The sequence below is a fragment of the Lynx rufus genome, unplaced genomic scaffold (assembly GCF_022079265.1).
Source record: "Lynx rufus isolate CCGP_SWC_20201006 ecotype Redwood Valley unplaced genomic scaffold, mLynRuf1.p SCAF_10, whole genome shotgun sequence".
Lineage (NCBI taxonomy): Eukaryota > Metazoa > Chordata > Mammalia > Carnivora > Felidae > Lynx > Lynx rufus.
In genome coordinates, this window is record NW_025814824.1 from 20,088,109 (window position 1) to 20,108,818 (window position 20,710).

At 39.5% G+C, this 20,710-nt stretch overlaps 1 protein-coding gene across 1 annotated transcript; it reads right to left on the reverse strand.

The window, feature by feature from the left end:
- Window positions 1-10,177: 10,177 nt before the first annotated feature.
- LOC124525069 (60S ribosomal protein L36a-like) lies at window positions 10,178-10,486 on the reverse strand. Its single transcript, XM_047097524.1, has one exon. It carries the CDS (start codon window positions 10,484-10,486, stop codon window positions 10,178-10,180), a length of 309 nt encoding a protein of 102 aa, XP_046953480.1.
- Window positions 10,487-20,710: the final 10,224 nt, after the last annotated feature.

Here is a 20,710-nt window from a genome sequence, read left to right on the forward strand (position 1 = left end):
GAATCTACCAGAGGATATATTTCATAAAAAGAGGAATAAGCCAAAGAATGAAGCATGGGATACTAGATTTTGGAGATCCCTCACAGGAGAAATGCAAAGGGGATATCTGGGGTGATGGCAAAGATAGATTCTAAGCTAGTAGCTATGTATCAGGCAGGCCGGACAACCATCCATGCTGGGGCAGGTCAAAGGACCTGGGAGAGACTTCTCCAGGAAGATAAAGTTGATACAATACCTGATATATCTGATCATCTTCAAATGAGTTTTAGACAGTTGGTGAAGAGTTCGGTGTTGGTTGTAAACTTGTAGAAAACCTAGCAGGTGAAAACAAGACAGTATGTGCTAAGAATATAAAGTTTGCAGAGGAAAAATAATCATAGCTTACTACATTGAGCTGTGAATAGTATTTGTATAGTTTTAATAATGTAAACGCAGAATATTTACCTAAGTAAAATAAGTATTTATTAGCATGGTAGAGGGAAGGGAAGTATATCTCTGTGGAAGGAGTTGGGAGTGAAAGACAGTAGAAAGATGATAAAAATTAAAGCTCTGGAAAATTAAGAAGTAACAATGTGCAAGCATTTTATTTAGAAGCATAGAAATAGGGGCCCCTGGGTGGCTCAGTCGGTTAAGCGTCTGACTTTGGCCTGGGTCATGATCCCGTGCTTTGTGGGTATGAGCCCCGCGTCAGGCTCTCTGCTGACAGCTGGGAGCCCGGAGCCTGCTTTGGATGCTGTGTCTGTCTCTCTCTCATCCTCTCCTGCTTGCCCTCTCTCTCTCTCTCTGTCTCCCCTAAATAAATAAGCATCAAAAAAAATTTTTTTTTTTTTAGGAATAGAGAATAAGCACTGAAAGAATCCATTAAAAGACATAAAATGCATTGCCTTTGTGGATGAGGACATGGTGACGGCAGGGGTCTGCTGTGTTTCACAACAGATAAATAGAATAATTTGACTCTTTAAAATATGTTCAGCTATAACTGATAAATACAAAAACTACCTTAGAAAATCAGTGTAATTTATCTCATTAACAGCTTAAAGGAGAAAAACCATATAATCAAACAATAAATACAAGACACACATTTAATTCAGCATTTACCTGTGACAACCTCTCTTAGTTAACTTTCTTAACCTGGTAAATGGTAATTTAAAAAAAATATAGGAAGTATTATGCTTAATGGTGACATGGCAAAATCAATATTAATATTTTCAAAGATGGGTAGGAGACAGGGATCTCCACTGTCAGCAGCTCTCTTTGGTATAGCATTGGAGATTCTAACTGGCATGATAACACCACAAAGCATGGGAATAAAAGGAAAACACGTGCATCATTATTTGGAAACGATAATAGTGCCTATCTAGAAAAACTTACAGGAATAGAACTAATTCAATGTACTATTTGAACTAATCAGGGAATTCAAGATTGCTGGATATAATATCCATGTACAAACCACATTAACATTTGTATACAAAAGGAACAGTTAGGGGTACCTGGGTGGCTCATTTGGGTGAGCATCTGGCTCGTAATCTCAGGTCAGGTCATGACCCTCAGGGTCGTGGGTTCGAGCTCCTCATTGGACTCCATGCTGGTATTGCAGAGCCTGCTTGGGATTCTCTCTCCTCCGTCTCTCTCTGCCCTTCCCCTGCTCACTCATGCTCCCTCTCAAATTGAAGAAATAAGTTTAAAACACACAACAAAAAGAACAATTAGAAAATTCAATTAAAATGTCATTAAGAATAGCAACGTATTTTAAGGACCTAGGAACAAATGCCCAAAAAGTTACCAAAGACATTTATGGACAAGCTTTTTAAACTTTATTAAACAACATAAAAAGAGACCTAAATAAATGGACAGGTGTGCCCTGTTACTGAATGGATGACTTGATGTTACAGTAATAGCAACTGTTATCTATAATTTCTATTCAAGAACTATAAAAATTCTGTATATTTCTTTTCATAGAATTAAAGCTAATTTAAAATTTTACTTAACAGAATCAAGAGAAGAGCCATGGCATTTTTGAATAAGAGAAAGGAATATTTAACAAATTAAGACCTATTATAAACCTACAGTGGTTGAAAGTGTATGGTATTGGCACAAATGGTATTCAGTGGAATATAATAGCTCAAACAGGATCATGCACATATATGTACATATGGTGAAGGAGACATTTCAAATCCTTGAGTCCAGCTACTTGATAAGTAGGGCTGAGTCAACCACCTATCCGCGTGGAATTCATTAAAATAGATCCCTACCTCATATCATGCACAAAAGTGAATTCCAGATGGACTAAAGACCAAAAATATGTAAAGCAAAATTTATAGAAGTTAAGAGAAATAGCTTTATGACTTCTAGGGAAGGCAAAGATTTCTTCAGATGAAAAATCAAAAGCTACAAAAAACATGAATTTAACTATGTTGAAATAAATATCTTTTAATCAAAAGAAGCTACAAGCAAATTCAGAAGATAAGAGACCTACCAGGAAAAGGCATTGGCAGTGTGTACAACTGACAAAAATTTAGTATCTGGAGTGTAGAAAGAATTTCTACACATAACTTGTTAGAAAAACAGGCAAAAAAAAAAAAAAAGAACAGGCAACACAGAGAATAGGAACCCCAAAAAGCTAATACTTTTACAAAAGTATGTGCGACTCCTTTAATGTGGGAAATACAAAATAACAGGCTATGAAATGCAGTTTCACCCCCTTGCTTTTGTAAGAAATGACAGTCTCTCTGCACCATTTATTGGTCTGGTTGTAGGCAAACGTGAGTCAATTCCTTGCAGGTGGCAGTGAAATTGCCATAACCACCATGGTAGCAGTTTGGCAATACCTGGAAAATCGTACTTGCAGATATATATCCTAAAGGAGTGGTTCTCAAAGAGTAGTCCACAGACCACCAGCTTCAGCTTCATCTGGGAACTTGTTAAAAATTCCCTATTTCAGGCGCTGCTCCAGACCTACTGAGTCTGGGTGGGCTAGTTGAAGGAGCTCTCCAGGTGATTCTGATCATGTTAAATAAAGAACCATTGCCCTGGCGTAAATTCTTCATGTATACTTATGAGGAGACATTTAGATTTTTATGCATTGTTTTATGCATTGTTAGATTTTTATGCATTAGATTTTTAAGCATTGTTTGGAATATGGAAAAAAGTTGGGAAAACGTTTATATTTTATTCTGTAAACCTAACAGAATATGATAGAGCAATTAAAGAACTAGTTCTTAAATGTTTTGACATGGATAATTCTCACATGCAATGAGAGTGAGATATCCATGTGGGGAACATACATGTAGAACAGTGGTTCTCAGCTGAGGTGATTTTGCTCACCAGGAGACACCTGGAGGCATTTCTGGTTGCCAAAACAAGAGGTACGCTGCTAACATCTGCTGGATACGAGCCAGGTATGCAGCGACTTTCCACCATGAGTAGGATGGCTCTCAAGAAAGAATTATTTGGCCTGTGGTAGTCTCTGTAATGGTTCCCAAAGAGGTCCATGTCCTAATTTCCAGAACCTGTGAGTGTTACCTTTTGTGGCAAAAGGAATTTAGCAGATGTCATTAAGTGAAGGATGTTAAAATGGGGGAGTTATCCTGGATGGTCTTGTTGGACCTGAAGTGTAATTACAAGGGCCTATCTAGAAAGGCAGGGAGAAGGTCAAAGATGAAGAAGGCAATGTGATAATCGAAACGGGGAGAAAAGGCTACATGATGCAAGGCCACAAGTTAAGGAATGAAGACATCTTTATTCATTCATTCATTTATCTTTTAAGTTTATTTATTCATTTTGAGAGAGACAGAGACAGCATGAGTAGATGGGCAGAGAGAGAGGGAGAGAGAGAATCCCAAGCAGGCTCCTTGCTGCCAGCATGGAGCCCAGTGTAGGGCTTGAACCCACAAATCCGTGTGACCATGACCTGAGCTGAAACCAAGAGTCAGACACTTAATCAGCTGAGCCACCCAGGTGCCCTGAAGACATCTTTAGAATTTGGAAGAGGCAAGGAAATGAATTCTTTCTCAGGCCCGGCTGATAGATTGATTTAAGCCTTGTAAGACTCCTTTCTAACCTCTGACCTCTGGAACTGTAAGAGAATGCATTTGTGCTGTTTCAAGCCATTGAGTTTTGGGCCAATTGTTACAGCAGCAGTAGGAAACTAATACACCATCAAAAATGTCAGTAGAGCCAATGTGGGGAATTCCTGGTACAGAATGCCATTTCGAGAAGCTAAAAGTTATACAAAGCCATACTACATATTTTTAGTAAATTCCTATTTACTTAATATTGAAAATAATGCATGGGAGTGGTAAGCATCAACTTCCAGGTTGCAGTAGACTTTCACGGGGTAGAAGGAGAGGAAGGTGGAGAGGACGTAGTTGGGATTTAGCTATGTCTGTAAAGAAAGAAGAAAGAAACGTGTAATGTACGGAGCAAGATGTTAAAATGTATAAACTCTGGTTGGTGGGTGTGCTTCTGGTTTTTTTTTTAATAATTTCTATACAGTTTAAAATTAGAAACAATTTTTTAACAATGTTGAATTGCTATCATCTTAGCTTTTGTTAGTCTCCCCGTAGCTAAGATCAATGATAAAACTTGTCTAGAGTGGGGGCTGCACCCTAGAGAAAGATCACAGGATGTCAGTAGGTGCTAAGTTGTACGTTCTATTACCTTTGTGGCCTGTTCACAGTTGTTCATGTCAGCAGAGCTTGTCCTGTGGTACATACTAAAAGAAACCCTTTCTTGGCAGTCTTTCTCCTGACAAGAATGGAATCTTTTCTTCTCAGAGATACTCCTTCTTTCCAAATCTCTTTTCTACTTCAGGACCCAAGAGATGTTATATAGTCCATTCTTCCCCTAAAAGTCTACACCTGGCAGAATCTCTGAAGGAGGCTCCTCTCCCTGTGTGTCCCAGGAACCTGTCTGTGTTCATGCTTCCTTATTTTTGAAGTCCCCTGGGCCAGGGTCAGGATAAGGCCTGGCTTCATGGATCATATTATTATTGTTTTTTAAAATTTATTATTTATTTTTTTAATGCTTATTTTTGAGAGAGCAAGAGAGAGACAGAGACGGAGGCAGAGTGCAAGCAGGGGAGGGGCAGAGAGAGAAGGAGATACAGAATGTGAAGCAGGCTGCAGGCTCTGAGCCTTTAGCACAGAGCCCGATGCGGGACTTGAACCCACAAACTGCATGATCACAACCTGAGCTCAAGTCGGATGCTTAACTGACTGAGCCACCCAGGCACCCTTATTCTTGTTTTCCCAAGTGGTAGGGGTCTACTTTGTCTTGAAGATGCTCTATCTCCATGATGTTGTGATTTATAATAAGAAATTTATATTTGGTCTTTGTTCCCATTTCTGGCACAGAGCTCCTGAAACCATTGGAATTTCCTAAGTGATGAGAGTAGTCAAAGTTCTTTCATTATGTTCATGAGGTGACTTCTGGAAAGCAATGAAGAATGGTGGCTGGTCACCAGAGAAATATGACTGGAACTTTCAGTACCACCCTTCTCACCTCTGGGCAGGGTAGAGCGGTCACAGATTGAGTTCAATCAACAATGGCCAGTGGCTTAATCAGTCTTGCTTATGTAATGGAATCTCCATAAAAACCCAAAAGGACAGTGTTCAGAAAACTTTTGGGTAGGTGAACACATGGATATTTGGAGACAGTGGCAGAGTCTGCAGAGAGCATGGAAACTCTCCCCACATCTTACCCTATGTACCTCTTCATTTAGCTGTCAATTCATATCCTTCATAAACCCTTTTAATAAACGATTGTCCCGAGTTCTGTGAGGCACTCTAGTAGACTGATTGAACCCAAGGAGGGAGTCGTGGGAACCTCTGATTTAGAGCCTGTTGGTCACAAGCACAGGTAACAGTCTGGACTTGCAATTGGCATCTGAAGTAGAGGGCAGTCTTGTGGGACTGAGCCCTTAACCTGTAGAGTCTGATGTTCTCTTTGAGTAGGTAGTGTCAGAATTAAGTTGAATTGTAGGACACCCAGCTGATGTTCACAAATTGCTTGGTGGTATGAGGAGAAACCGACATGTTGGAATTGTGTTCAGAATTATTAACTCCTGAGGACAGGTTTTATAACTGACTCTTAGGAGCCTCTTGTCTCACGTATTTTAATAATTATCTGTGAAGGCAGGCAAAATTACATACCATTTCAATCCCTCTAAGGGTTAATTCCCAGTTAGATTGAAAGTTTTGTTCTGAAGTTTTAGTGGCTATGTCTTCCAAACCTGAACACAAATTCATTCCATTTGCATTGCAATCTCTATAAGGTAAAAATGAATGGTCATGGTTTCACAGGGACTTCTGATATTTTGGAGTTTGTGCTTAATCTACATACCTCAAAATAATTTTTACTTTTGTAAACCCTTTCACTATTGTAAGGTATTATTCATTATTGAAAAATCATGCCAGTTACCAGTCAATAACTTCCTCTGTTTCTTTTCACATGATTACTTGTATTTTGGTTACTCACTTTCAATGGAGCATATAAGAGAATTGATTTTTTTGGACACATTTTCATATATTTATATACCAGCAGATGAAGCATGGTCGGATTTTCAACCAGCTGGTTTTTCAAAGTATTTTTCCAGACAAAATCTCAACTTCAACGTGGTGCAAATTATTAGAACCCCGTGGGGATATTTAGTGCTTCTCTGAGATTTTGGAGAGATCCCAAGAAGAAATCTGTAGCTCTGAGTTCCAAAATTCCCGTGGCTTAATCCTTCAGGAATAATAAAGGTAAAGAAGGTAACTTAATCAGCAAGCTGTGCTTCACTCCATACAAACGATTCCCACTTCTATTCTGTCTCATCTTAGAAAATAAATACTTTCCTGCAGAAACTGAGAATGAATCAGAATGACTTATAGATTCCTGCAGAAGTCCACTACAGATAAATTCATTCAAATGTCGCTCCAGGTTTAAGTTTGCTGGAAACTATTAGCAGAATTATTGGAAAGGATTTTACTAATAGTACTTCCAGTTGAAGTGTTGGGAGAAAGTTGAATTATACCGGAAAGGGCCCTTACAGCTCACGAATAACAAAGTAGAGTTATTTTACCTTGGGCCAAGGGACACCGGAGAGATAGTTACACACACATAAACAAATCGAAAGTCCTAATCCTGGCTCACAAGATGCTCAGCAGTATGTCCCAGATCCCTATATCACTGCTTGATGAAGGTGAACCCAATCTTACTTACATTTGGAATGTGGCATGTCAGAAGGCCACAGTGTTTAGGCAGAAGCTCCTGATCAAAGGATTTTGCTTAACTTGGACAATCTCTTCTCTGACATTATTTTCTCTCATATATAATTGGGCTCAGTGATTTTTAAATTTTCTTCCATTCTGTTCCCCAGTCAATTGTGTTTTCTCACTTATGAGCCCAAAGATGACTTCTGAGCTAAATCCTGGATGGAAAAAGCACTTAGTAAGCTCCTAAACTTTACAGACCAGCCTTTAGGAGGATGACTGAAGGAGGCAATATAGCTATTAACCTTTTGGACACTCTTATCACGTTCCTAGGGTTTTAGTTGCAGGTTCATCTTTCACATGGTGGGGTCTCTTGGTTTTGGTGAGCTCAGTTTCTTTATCTCTAATGGGGATAATAGTACATGCTTCATAGTTGCTATGAGGATTAAATGAGATCATCTTAGAAAACCCTTAGCCGTATGCATTTTCCACAGAGAATATGTACCATGCGTGTAGCACTCAGGGTTTGATCAAAGAAATAGAACTTTGGAAATGCCAAGAATGTGGGATTTATCAAAGAGGATTGACATAAGATTTCTGAATGGCTCCTGCTTCTGTATCTGATGTTGGCTTTGAAGTCACAGGGAAAAATTCTTAACCCCATAACATACTTCCTCTCAGCTCACAGGAAAGTTCTAGCACAACTAGTTGATGGAGTGGATTCTTTGAAAATTTTAACAGAGGTTCCCATAGATATTGCCTACAGTTTATGGTAAGCTATGGGGCAAGTTCTCAAAAAAGAAGAGCAGATTTTAAATTATTATTGATCTCACGATCAATTGTTGATCGTTCTGTTATGTTGATCGTTATGCTATTATTTGTGTAGGTTGGTCAATTAATGTTGCCTCAAGCATGGAAAAGAAACAATGAGTTTGCATCTTATTTATTAAAATGCTTCCTTCCATCGGAGACATTTGAACCACAGGATAATTTGGGTTGTCATAAAAACAATAAATTTATATCTGTACCACACATTTTGGTGAATTGAGAGGAAGAATGAAAATGTGTGCCCTCATTGAAATGCCACACAGGTATGTCAGTGTTCCTTGAGGAATTGCCAGTGTTTCTCCATGATGAGACTAGACCTGAAAAATGCAAGTGGATCTGAAAACTGCCACACTGTGGTTTTAAAATGAAGCCCCAAACTTGGTTATTACTAAAGAATTTTAGCTCATTGGTTCTCCTTTCAGATATGAGGTTGAGTATGTAATGTATGCCAAAGGGATGTTTCAAAATCTATATGTGGCATATAGATTCATAAACTTAGCAGATGCTTTAGAAACTGCAAATTAGGACCTCTGGTTCAAGACCATGTGGATTTCTAGAAATTCTTCTATGCTTCCTGCTTTAGAAACCAAAAGGAAAAGAACATATGTGAAATCTAAGGGAACATCAGAATAAATATTTATAGTCTGGAAATATGCACTTCAATTTGTCACTCAAACGACATTAATTCCAACTGCCGTAAATGGCAAATACCGGAGATCTTTACATTGGTTAGTGTTGTGGGCTTGGCTTATGAGGTGCGGCTTTGGTGCCCTTCGCAATGAACAAATTCAAGATGGAAAGAAAGTGAAATCCAGAGTCAGAAACTCTTCATTCTGCAGTGAGAGACTATGACACTTTGTCTAGGCAATGACGGTGAAATAGAAAAGGATAAACGAGTGAGAGGAAGAAAAGGCTGTGCTAATGAGTCATAAAAATCATCCAGGAGCAGCCCAATGTGTGGTACTTGTTAAAATTATGCAAGGACCTTTTATCCTGTGGAGTTTATTGTTGGACTAATAATGTTAGTTTAGCAGAAAAGTTGATTTGTACGTTGCAGCCGTGTGGTGCGGTGGTAGGGCACATGGAATTCTCGGTGACACTGGACTTTGGTTCAGATTCTGGCTGTGTGTCTGCTGCCTGTCCATCCCTGAGGAAGTAGGTTAGCCTCTCTATGAATTAGGCTACTCATCTGGAAGTGGCTAATGGCAGGGTTGGGTTGATGAAATCAAATAATCACTTAAACCTCTCAATACAGTGCTTGGCACATATTAAATGCTCATGATAATGATGAATTTAATTACTTCCTTTTAGTCAAGTATTACCTGAAAAATGTGTGTGTGTGTGAAATTATGTAAAGCCAGACTCCATAAAATGTCCTGCTTTCAAGAATATTACAATTACCTGGATACTGAGTTCTTGATATAGTTTGTCTGTCATGATTTTAATTCCATACTCAGGACTCAATCTCCTTTGTCAGGTTCTCTGCACATAGGCCATTCTCCTCTGTTTTAAATGATCCAGGGAACATCCCCAGTAGGTGGGGGGAGGGTATGAGAGGATACAGGGGTGATTCTGGAAGGCTTGCCTCCTTTATAGGAAGAGCTAGCATCCACTGCAAGTGTCTTGAGTCAGAACGTTCAGGATGACTTGGAGGTTAGGAGGATGCGAGATATAGGAGATTCTGAGAAATAAAACCTCACTGCTTTTATTCCAGTCTCATGGCCCCAGTGAATCCTGTGAGTCGTGAGCCAAGAGGACTTCTTACTATGAAGCTTCTCTTCTCATAAACGTACTCACAGGGGAAGTTTTCAAAAGCAGAGCCAGGATTTTAATCAACAAGTTATAATAATTATTAAAGTTGTTAGCCTGAAGTTCGTTCGTTTGTTCTTTCTTTCTTTCTTTCTTTCTTTCTTTCTTTCTTTCTTTCTCTTTCTTTCTTTCTTTCTTTCTTTCTCTTTCTTTCTTTTCCTTCCTTCCTTCCTTCCTTCCTTCCTTCCTTCCTTCCTTCCTAGCATAAATTTCCCTACAAAGGGAATTTTATTGAGGGCACTAGTTTATTTCACACTTAAAAGACCAACTGCAACCAAATGAAGTGAATGTAACCTCAAGATTTTATTGTCTTCATAATGTAACAAAATATGAAGCTTAGAACTGGATCACTTGGCTGTTTCTCTTCTATCTCCTCCCAGTTCAGAATGCTTGCATCTCTTAATAGCCAGCATTCTCTTAGATCTGCAGTTGGGCTCAACACATTCAAGCCTCAGCACAGTCTTCTTTGTGGTTTTAGCCTTTTTCCAGAAAATTGGCTTAGTTTGCCTACCAGAGCCACTCTGCTTCCTGTCATAACGCCGCTTTCCCTGGACATAAAGAGAATCTTTGCCTTTCTTGTACTGTGTCACTGTGTGGGGTTGGTGTTTGCCACACTTCTTGCAGAAAGTCTGGCGGGTTTTAGGAACGGTCACCATGGCTGTGATAAGGGTATCGGCACAGAAAGCTCCCTCCCTCCCTTCCTTCCTTCCTTCCTTCCTTCCTTCCCCTCTCACATGTCTAACCATTGGTCTCCTATTCTTTTAGTTTCAAGTTAACACATCACCATTGAATTAAAATGCAGCAATTATTCATGATCATTCAGTGCATTTCGTTTTTCTTTAAAGCCTGTCTATGCCTGATATTACAACTTTTGATAGCGAGGCAGTTAAATGAAAAAGACAATCTTCTGTATCAAGATTTAGACTAAGGCAACTTACATTCCTAATGGTGTAAGCACTTTTGTCTGGTACTAGTAGAATGGATACATATGAGGGCTGTTAATTTAGCTCTAATGTGAGCTGCATGGGAAACGCTATAGGGGTTCTATTTAGTTTGTAGTAAACAACTTCGGAATCAATGTGTTTTCTTTACTGAAGACTTGCTTAGCGCATTGGAAAAAAATTCTATTAGTTTGCCTCATTTGGTAGTCACCACGCATCCTGACGTTTGAGCCAGTGGCCCCCATTAAGGCCGGCACGACTGTTTGTAGCAAAATGAACCAAGCCATCTGAATTCAACCTCAGTGTCATCATTCAAGCAAGCCAGACAGAGCCATGATTTAGGATTTTCCCAACATTTTATGGCAATTTGTTTCATTTGCCACAGGCCCGTAATGATGCAAATTGCCATAAAGTGGGATAATCAGGCAGTGGAAGTGTCATAAAACTGCAGGAGAAACAAATTTCCATCTTGGAACTTTGCATGCCGATGAATGTGGGGAAGAGTAAATGTGGACCTGGCTTTGCTGGTGTTATCTGGTTGCCAAGCTCTGTGCCAAGCAGAAATGATTCCATTTTGTCAATTTGTATTCATTTTGAGGCCAAAGAATGGGAGCAAAAGAGGACCTGAAAATGAAAGGAAGCCCCCGGCCAAAGTCTCTCCTCAGGTGTCTGGGCTGCGAGCCGGCAAGGGGTGATCCAGGGGAGAGGAGGCCAAATGTGTGCCATTAGATAGATGGAGGATAAATTAAAGGGCTGTCACAGATTGGAGTGTTTTGGCCTTCTGAAATGTCATGGTACTTCTCCTGCTATGTTTTTGGGATCCCTGCCCTGCCTTGAACAGCCCTGCCTCTCTTCTGCCATGAACTGCCAGTGCCACGGTGGGAACCAACAGGCTGGAAATGGAATTGTTAGACCAAAGCTCTTCAGGCCGTGCTGAGACCTGGGACGTGGTTAAAATGAAAGAGTCCACTCTCACATATTCATTGCTTACCCTTGGAAGTGAAAGTTTTGTTGTTTTTTGGTTTTTATGTTTTTAAATGCCTGAGAAACAGACTCCCTTTGTCTCACTGCTTTTTTAATTTTCATTTGTTCTTCTCCTGGCCACATTCCTACCCTCTAGATCATTTACTTTACTTGAAGGATCACACAGCCTGAAATTTCCAGGTCTCACTCCACAGCTGATAATGGGATTGTTCTGTCTTTGCCCTTTGTTTGTATGTTGTCCATTTTGTTTGCTGTTTTGCAAGATTGCATTAATGGCACTGGTTTGAAAGCGCCCCAAGGACACATTCCGTAGCCTCACTCCTGCTAACTGAACTGGTTTTGACAGATATCTTTTTTTTTTTTTCAACGTTTATTTATTTTTTGGGGGACAGAGAGAGACAGAGCATGAACGGGTGAGGGGCAGCGAGAGAGGGAGACACAGAATCGGAAACAGGCTCCAGGCTCTGAGCCATCAGCCCAGAGCCTGATGCGGGGCTCGAACTCCCGGACCGCGAGATCGTGACCTGGCTGAAGTCGGACGCTTAACCGACTGTGCCACCCAGGCGCCCCTTGACAGATATCTTAATAACATTTTAGCTCATTGCCAAGCTGCTAGGGGTAAGAGCTACACTCATTTCTTGTTTCTTCCTTTTTTTAAAAATGAAATATATCCCAGGAAGAACTTCTCTAAAGTTCTCTTCTGATTTTATTCTGTAAACTCAGTTTCTCATGGACTCCCCAATGAACAACTCCGCTTCCTGATTTTGACACTGTTGTGTCCTCAAAGTGACACAGTAAGGAGGATGAAAAAGTGGTATCTTTCTGGCTCTCCCAATGGTGATATTTTATCTATGGCTTTCACATATCGTCATTTTCATGTTCTCATGTTTCCTATTTAATTTAGTTTGTATTCTGTGATATTCTTTTTAATGTGTTTAGAATATGAAAGATCCTGTTTTTAAACACTGCAACTGCCTGGTCTCAGATAATCGTAGCTGGTGTTGATTACAAATACTTACTGAGCATGCACCACTGTGGTATTCCTTTACCTGCATGACCTCATTTTCAAAAACAAACCCACGAGGTGTTGTCCTTTCAAAATATTGTTTCATTTTAAGCGACAAAATGTGAACAGGATCATGTAGAGTGTTGAGTAGACTGATTTTCTTTCAAGCGCAGGGTCAGCTCTGCTGGGCTCTACTTTGTAAAGATGTCTTGCAGGGTACACGGTCACACTTGATAATTGTGCATCTAAGTACAAGGTGGAAATTGCAGTTTAGAAATTGGAAAAGGCCTGAACAGATGAAAATTACATGATTTTTGGATACTTGGAAAAATTAATTCCTTGGAAATGCATGTGGTATTGGTGAAATGACTGAACTTGATGTGGGAGTAGGGTTTCTCTTGAATGATCTGGTCTGTGGTCTCCACTAAAGTTAAAGTGCAAAGAATTAACATTTGCTTCTGGTGCCTCTTTAAACTTCCTTCAAAGCCCTCTTCTTCCATGATGTTCTTGTCTTCTAAAACTTTCCATGACTGTCTGGGTGTCTGCTGGTTTTATTTCTCCAGGGCTTACTTCAAGTCTAGCAGGACCTCCCTCCTACTGTTCTGTTCATAAACATTTCCTTTCAAAAGATTCTTGGTTTTTTTTCCTTCAGTTTTAGGCAACAAAATGTGAACAGGATTATGTAGACTATTGAGTGGATTGACTCCCTTTCTAGCAGAGGACAAGTCCTCTTGGGTTCTTTTTTCTACAAATGGTGTCAACCAGCTTGAGCCCATTTTCCACTCTTATTTTCATCTTAATGGATAAGAAAGAATAAATAGAAGATATAAGGGGAAAGACAATGGCAAGGAATATTTTCTTGGGGGAGCTTAGTGGTCAGGGATAGCAAAGCATAGCAGTGTGTGTTTTGGTATGTGTTTATCATTGCAACCTCCACCAATTTTCATGGGATAAATACTCCCAAAGGAGCCTTTTCCAGGCTGTCCACATGATGTTACTGAATGTAGAGTTGGGAAGAGATGCTCAGACTTCCTAGAACATGCCAATTCTAGCATGCCCCTTTGCACCAGCTGGCCAAGCAAGAACTCCAGTTGAGGACTGGGAGCGAAGTTGACAGTGGCTGGCAAGGTCCTTTGGACAGGGCCAAATGGTAGGGCCTATGGTATTTGTTCTGGAAGAACATAACTTGAAGGGCCTATGGTATTTGTTCTGGAAGAACATAACTTTATTCAAATCACAAAGCCATTAAAAATGATGTAGTTAGTGAAAATTGTCAAAACCTCTAAGAACAACTTAGGACTAAGTGGTTGAATTTCTATAAAGAGTCTTGAATATTTTAGGGGATAAGATTAATTTTATAAATGTTGTGGATTCTTGAGCAGGTGATTTTTGTATTTTTGATTTAACAAAAGGTTATTTATTCATGGAAAAAAAAATAAGGCAGCAAGAAAATACCAAGTCTGTAACAGAGGCACAGCTTGCAGTGGATATTGTTATGTTAATAAATGAAATAAATATGGAGCTGTGCTGCAGCCCAATGCCAATTCCCCCCCCCACCCCCATTTCTATCAAATAGAATGAACTTTATGTCTAAAAGGGCTGAACAAATGTTTGTGAGAGGGCATTGGTGTCTAGATTAGTTGCAACTTGGGGTGCCTGGGTGGCTCAGTCGGTTAAGCGTCCGACTTTGGCTCAGGTCATGGTCTCATGGTTTGTGAGTTCGAGCCCCGTGTCGGCTCTGTGCTGACAGCTCAGAGCCTGGAGCCTGCTTCGGATTCTGTGTCTCCCTCTCTCTCTGCCCCTCCCCTGCTCATGCTCTGTCTCTCTGTCAAAAATAAATAAACATTAAAAAAATAAAAATAAATATATTAGTTGCAACTTGCTTTTTGTCCCACTATATATTAAGGCCAAGATAAGTACACTCAAGTCACTTATGTGGCTGGCACAAAATATTCATTAACAGTGGGAGAGTTAGGGACGCCTGGGTAGCTCAGTCAGTTGAGTGTCTGACTCTTGATTTCAGCACAATCCTAGGATTGTGGGGTTAGGCCTCACGTCGGGTTCTGCACTGAGTGTGGAGCCTGCTTAAGATTTTCTCTCTCTCTCTGCCTCTACCCCCAAGTCAAGTTAGAAACGGAATTAAAAGAAAAAAAAACAATGAGAATTTCAAAAGATCTAGATCTGGAATGATGGGGTGAATCTAATAAGACCACACTTACTAGGTGAAAATGTTAAGCCTCTACTGACCCAAAGGTCAGTAGTCGAACAGCCCAAATATGAGTGATTTCAGGTAATTGTAAACTTGATATAAATCCCCACCTTCTGTCTTATGTAGATGCTGCAAATAAAATATAACACAAGGGCACACACTTTACTTGGAGAACATTGTACTATCTGGAGGAAGGGAGATCATTATTTCACTGTACTTTTCATCTATTTGTTTATCTCATTCACCATACTCACCCATTCATTCACTCATTCATTGACTCAATTAATAATTTGAGGATCTATAAAACCAGATAAGAGTCATAAGATAGGCACTGCAATGCCCACATGGAGCTTATATACGGTCAGTTATTGTTCAGACTATGTATAAAGTACAATGGTTGGTCTTGGATATGACACTAAGGGAGTTGATAAGAAAGTAAAATCTTCCCACAGGCTGGTAGTAAGATCAGTCTGGAATACATTGCCCGTCATGTAAGGAAGGGCTGAAGTAACCAGAGGAGAGAAGAGTTTAAGACCATGCCCCGGCTTTCTACAAATATCTGAATAATCATCAAAGAGCTCATGTGTTCCATATGGGAAGGGAAAAAGAAATGAGTAGTTATATCTGGATGAGTTGGGAGAGGAAGAGGGAAGGTTTAGCCAAATATGTAATCCTTAATCTGAGACTTGAAGGATGAATGGGCATCATCATCATCATCATCATCATTATCATCAGAAAGGGCATTTCCTCAAGTGGAAGGAGCACTGTGTGCAAGTGCTCAAAGCCACACAATGGGAAGATCTTTGGTAACTGCATGTGTTTTTGCGTGTTTGTAGTACAGAGAATAGGAGTTGGAGGGGAGAGTTGAAGGGGCGTGGCCAACGATGAATGTGGAGAGAAAGTCTTGGGTCAGATCCAGGAAGTCTTTTATGCCAGGGAGTTTAAATTCTATTTGAAGTCACTAGGGGAGGTGGGGGTGGGTGGGAATCAAAGAATTATAGGCAGGGGAGTGACATACTTAGATTTATGTTTCAGAAAGATCACACTGGTGGCAGTGTGGAGGAAGGATTTGGGGGAGGGTAAGTTTCCTGACTCAAAGGGAAGGAGGAGTTTCTGACATAAATGACCCTAGGACTGTATTTTTAGGTTGAGTTTATCTCAGAGAGTCTGAAATGCATTGTCTTTGTAGCTGTGGTTCTTTTACACTGAGCTGGGTTGAGGGTCAAAAAAAGGTGTCTTTTCTTTCTGTACTCAGAATGCAGAGTATGTAGTTTTCTCTTGGTGTGTCTGGTTCATCTTACCTCCTTCCTTCCTTCCTGCCTCCCTCCCTCCCTCCTTCCCTCCCTCAAAGATGTATTGAATATCTCATAGGTGACAGCCCTGTTCTTGGTCATGGAGACATAGCAGATATACAGATAAGTTCTTGAAGGTTGGGAAGGGGGAGGAATAGAGACAAACAATAAACAAGAAAACACATGAAAGGTAATTTCAGGTGGTTTTAAGTGCTGTGAAGTTACTACAACAGAGTAACTTGATTGGCAGTAGCTTGGGTAGGGATAGGTTTGTCAGGTGGGTTAGTCCAAGCAGTCTTTCTTAGGAAGTGATACTTGAATTGAGACCTGAATGAGAATGAGGCAGTCATCTTTAGATCAAAGGGAGGCTCTCCAAAGAGGAATAACCCACAGGATCAGAATTATTTTGTCATATTCAAGGAAATTTTCGTGCTATATGGAATGAAGACAGTCAATGAGGGGGAGGGTAGTACGAGACAAGGTCAGAAAGGGAGGTAAAAGGCAAGCAAAATACAGTCATAGGATTCATAGGCCTTGGTATAAGGTTGGGGTTCCATCTCATCTGTATTGTAAAGAAATCACTCTGGCTGCTTCTAGTGGGAGGTGGATTGGAGTGAGGCAGGAAAAATAGCAGAGAAACCAAATGAAAGTTATTGTAGATGTCCAGGTGAAAAAAATATGGCCTCTACTATGGTGGTGGCAATGGTGATGGAGAAAAGTTGGTGGGTTCTGGGGATCAAGCCAAGAGAACTCACTGATGGATTAGATATGGGGAGTGAGACACAAGAGAAATCAGGAAGGAGCCCTTGATCTTGTGCTTCGCCAATGTTCCAGTTTTGGGGAAATAGGAGAGGCTGAGGAAAATAATTGGATGAGAAAACCAAAAGTTCTCTTTTTTCTGTGTCAGCTTTGATATCCTTGTCAGGCTTTAAGTAAAGATGTTAAGGAGATGGTTAGATACCTGAGACTGAAACTTAGTGAGGTGAGGTGAGGTCAAAGCTGGAGATAGGAATTCAAGGGTTACTGGTATTAAATTCATGATGGTATGATTAGCAGCTCACAAGGTGTTCACTTGGTCAAGTGATGGTGGTCTCTCCTAACTCACTACACCAGCACACTTAATATTTGGTAGATACTTAATAACTGTTTACTTATTGCCCTGAACTATACTAGACTGTTCCACAGTATTAAAGATAAGTACATTGGGGCGCCTGTGTGGTTCATTTGGTTGAGCATCCAACCTTGGATTTTGGCTCAGGTCATGATCTCACAGTTGTTGAACTGAGCTCCACTTCAGGCTCAGAGCTGAGCATGGAGTCTGCTTGGGATTCTCTCTCTCTCTCCCTCTGCCCCTCCCCCACTAGTGTGTGCACGCACGCTCTCTCAAAAAAAAAAATAGAAATAAAAGATAAGTGCATTATTTACAAGTATTTTGGCTGCTTCCTACCAAAAATGTATCTTTGTGTTTATGGTTAAAGTCTGGGAGGACATACAGAAGACTCTTCTCCATTTTGTGTTTGTTGAACATGTCCTCTTGGGCACGTGGAAAGAAGTTTACAAGAGTGTTTCTTCTCCATCTCCTCCCTTCTGTATTTAGAACTCATTGGCTTCTAAAGAGAATTCAAGCATTGGGTCTCTAGTCTTATTGGATGATTTTAATGATATTTCAAACTGAAATTTTAAACCATAAAAAATTGCTTTTTATAACAAAATATCCTCAGTATTCACATCTAAATCTACATCACAATGGGAGTTAGTATCCCCAGAACTGCAATCACTTGGACTTGGATCCTGATATTAGTGTTCTTTTCCTTCCAACTGTTCTAGACTTTTTTGTTTCTGCCTCAATAAAATACTACCTACAGTTTAAAATACTGCTTAACATTTGTGCAGTAATCTGAATGTAAGCTTTCATTCTTAAAAATAAGATCACAACTAGTTTAAGGCATGAGAAATGAATATTTTCTTTGAACAGCAATTCAAGTCATCTATTAATTACTAGAAAGATTCTGGGTGCCAACTTTTACTGATTTTTCTTATTGTTGGCACTCTCCGTAAAGACAGACTGATGATATACTCTTGGTTCTCTTTCCTCTTTTATTTTCAAATCTTTATTCCATTTCACGAATGCTTTTGAAATCCAAGTAATTGAAGAGCTTGACAAGATTTGGAAGGGACAAGAGTCTGGTCGTGATGATACAGCTGGTCCCAGGGGAAGGTGAAAACACTACTCTTAGTTGTCTTAACATTTATTTCTATTATGGAGCCTTTCTCATGGCTCTGCAGACCAAATTCCAGCCGAGGTTTGTACTGAAGACAGCATGATATAGACTCTCATGGATGGGGCTGAGAAATATTCTTTAAAAATGCATTCTGTTCATTTCCCGGGAAAGATATGAAGGCATATTTTCAAATTACCTAATCATTAATGTTAGGATGAAAGTTACTGATTCTGTAAAGTTTTATAATAACAATCTAGGTTTTATTTTAAATTAATGTCACAGGTACATTAGATAAAAATGTTCAGTTCATTTGTTTATATGTTAATTATATCTATTTCACGACATGTAATACACACTTTTTACATCATGTATAATGCATTTTAATTTATTCACTGTGTTGCAATTGAGTTATCTCTACGGATTTCCTAATTTATGTTATAAAAAACCTTTGCAAAAAGATAAATTCTTTGTTCCTACTGATCTTTAAAACAGATTTATGGCTTTCAAATAATAGCCTCAGAAGTTAAAATTTTAATATCATTTTAATGTATTCTCTAAACACTACTTCAACATTAAATCTTGCTTTTAACTCTTGTATTATCCTATTTTTCATTATACTTTACCAGCATGAGCATCCAATACGTCCTTATTTTCTCTTTAGAGGATTATATATTAAAGTTGGAAGACCTTCAAAGTTCATTTCATAAATGGGACAGTTGAGGCTGAAGAGAGCTTCTCTCTGTATCCACATAGTCCTATCATACTGATCTCATCCTTATAGAGAGTGACATTTTCAGCATCACCTTCCTTAGAAGTAATAGACAAAATCCAAAGAAACTGGTTGAGTTTGCAAACATATATTCAACCCCCAAATTCCCATGAAATGAGCATTCACCCAAAATGAGTAATAAATTACCTAATGGGACATGACCCAGTAAAGGGAAAGCTGAGAATGTGACCAACTGAATTTTGGGATATAAGCTGTGGCATCCTTGGCTAATGCATTTGCCTTTCTTGTGTCAACTAAAATTCCCACTGTTCGTTTCTAGTAGTGTGGCCTTCACAAAGAGGGCATGGCCAGAAAATTTGTTTAAATACAGAACGTAGCCCAGGAAATGGGAAGAAAGGGTGGTTTCAATAATGTGGCTCAGAGAGTGTGACAGATTTTATGAGTTCTGAGCATTGGGGAAAATTTTTTTCTCATTGTTCTCAGACTTCACTACTCCTCAAATTAAAAAGTCAAGAGCAGTTTGGAAAGAGACTCACAGTAGTGGAAGAAAGAGTGGGTGGCAGACGTGCCAGATCAGGAGAGGTGTCTCAGTAGCAATGTTTTGCAGAGTGAACATCTACGTTTCCCGCATGTACACAGGTCTGTGCACTGTGTAGCAGAACCACGGATGGCTCCAGTGGTAGAAATGTACTTGTTGGAGCCTCGGTCTTTAAAGTCTTTGAGAAATGGCAGAATGCCAGATGGAGATTTTTTTTTTGCCACTGGTATTCAAATCTTTGATGTAGGAAAATGACATTACAATGGAGATTGCTTAGGGGAAGACAGGTGGACAGGTGTATCTCACCTGCCACTTGCAGTTACGGTTTTAGTGCTTAGAAGGAGAATATCTCGTAAATAGCCCCTCATTATCGTAAGGTCTTGTCAGACGCGTTTCTTTCTGATGATGACATGTGTCACACTGGTTCTAGGAAGAAGTATGACGCAGAAGATAATTTGTTATTGACGACCCAGCTGTCTATTAAATCTTTTTTCCTTCTGCCTCAAGTTTGCTTCCCAAACCTGTTCTCAGTAAAGGAATTGTACCCTCACAGCAGCTTACAGTGTCAAAATCAGACAATGGCTACAATGGTTAGCCTTTGTAGAATATTTGCATTTTATCAGAAATTGAAATCTTGAACCAAGGAAATGAATGCCTGAGGTGCAATTTTCAAGCAGTTAATGAGCTAACTAATAAGGATTTTTTTTAGTAGCAAGAGGACTTTCTTGTTACCTTAAAATTATGCCAATTAAGAAATAAAACCAAACAAATGAAATAATCCATGAGCATTTGATGGGTAAAATTTATATTCATTTTTATTTTAATTTCAAACATTTCAACAGTATTTCCACTTCCAGAAATTATATCTATGTGAGCTTCAGAAATATAAAAATGTAATTATTGTGCTATAAATGTGCATTTTTTGAGTTTTTGTTAAATTGAGATATAACTGATGTAT

Coding starts and splice junctions, on each gene's coding strand:
- LOC124525069 (XM_047097524.1), bottom strand. CDS start 10,486: ATGGTGACCGTTCCTAAAACCCGCCAGACTTTCTGCAAGAAGTGTGGC.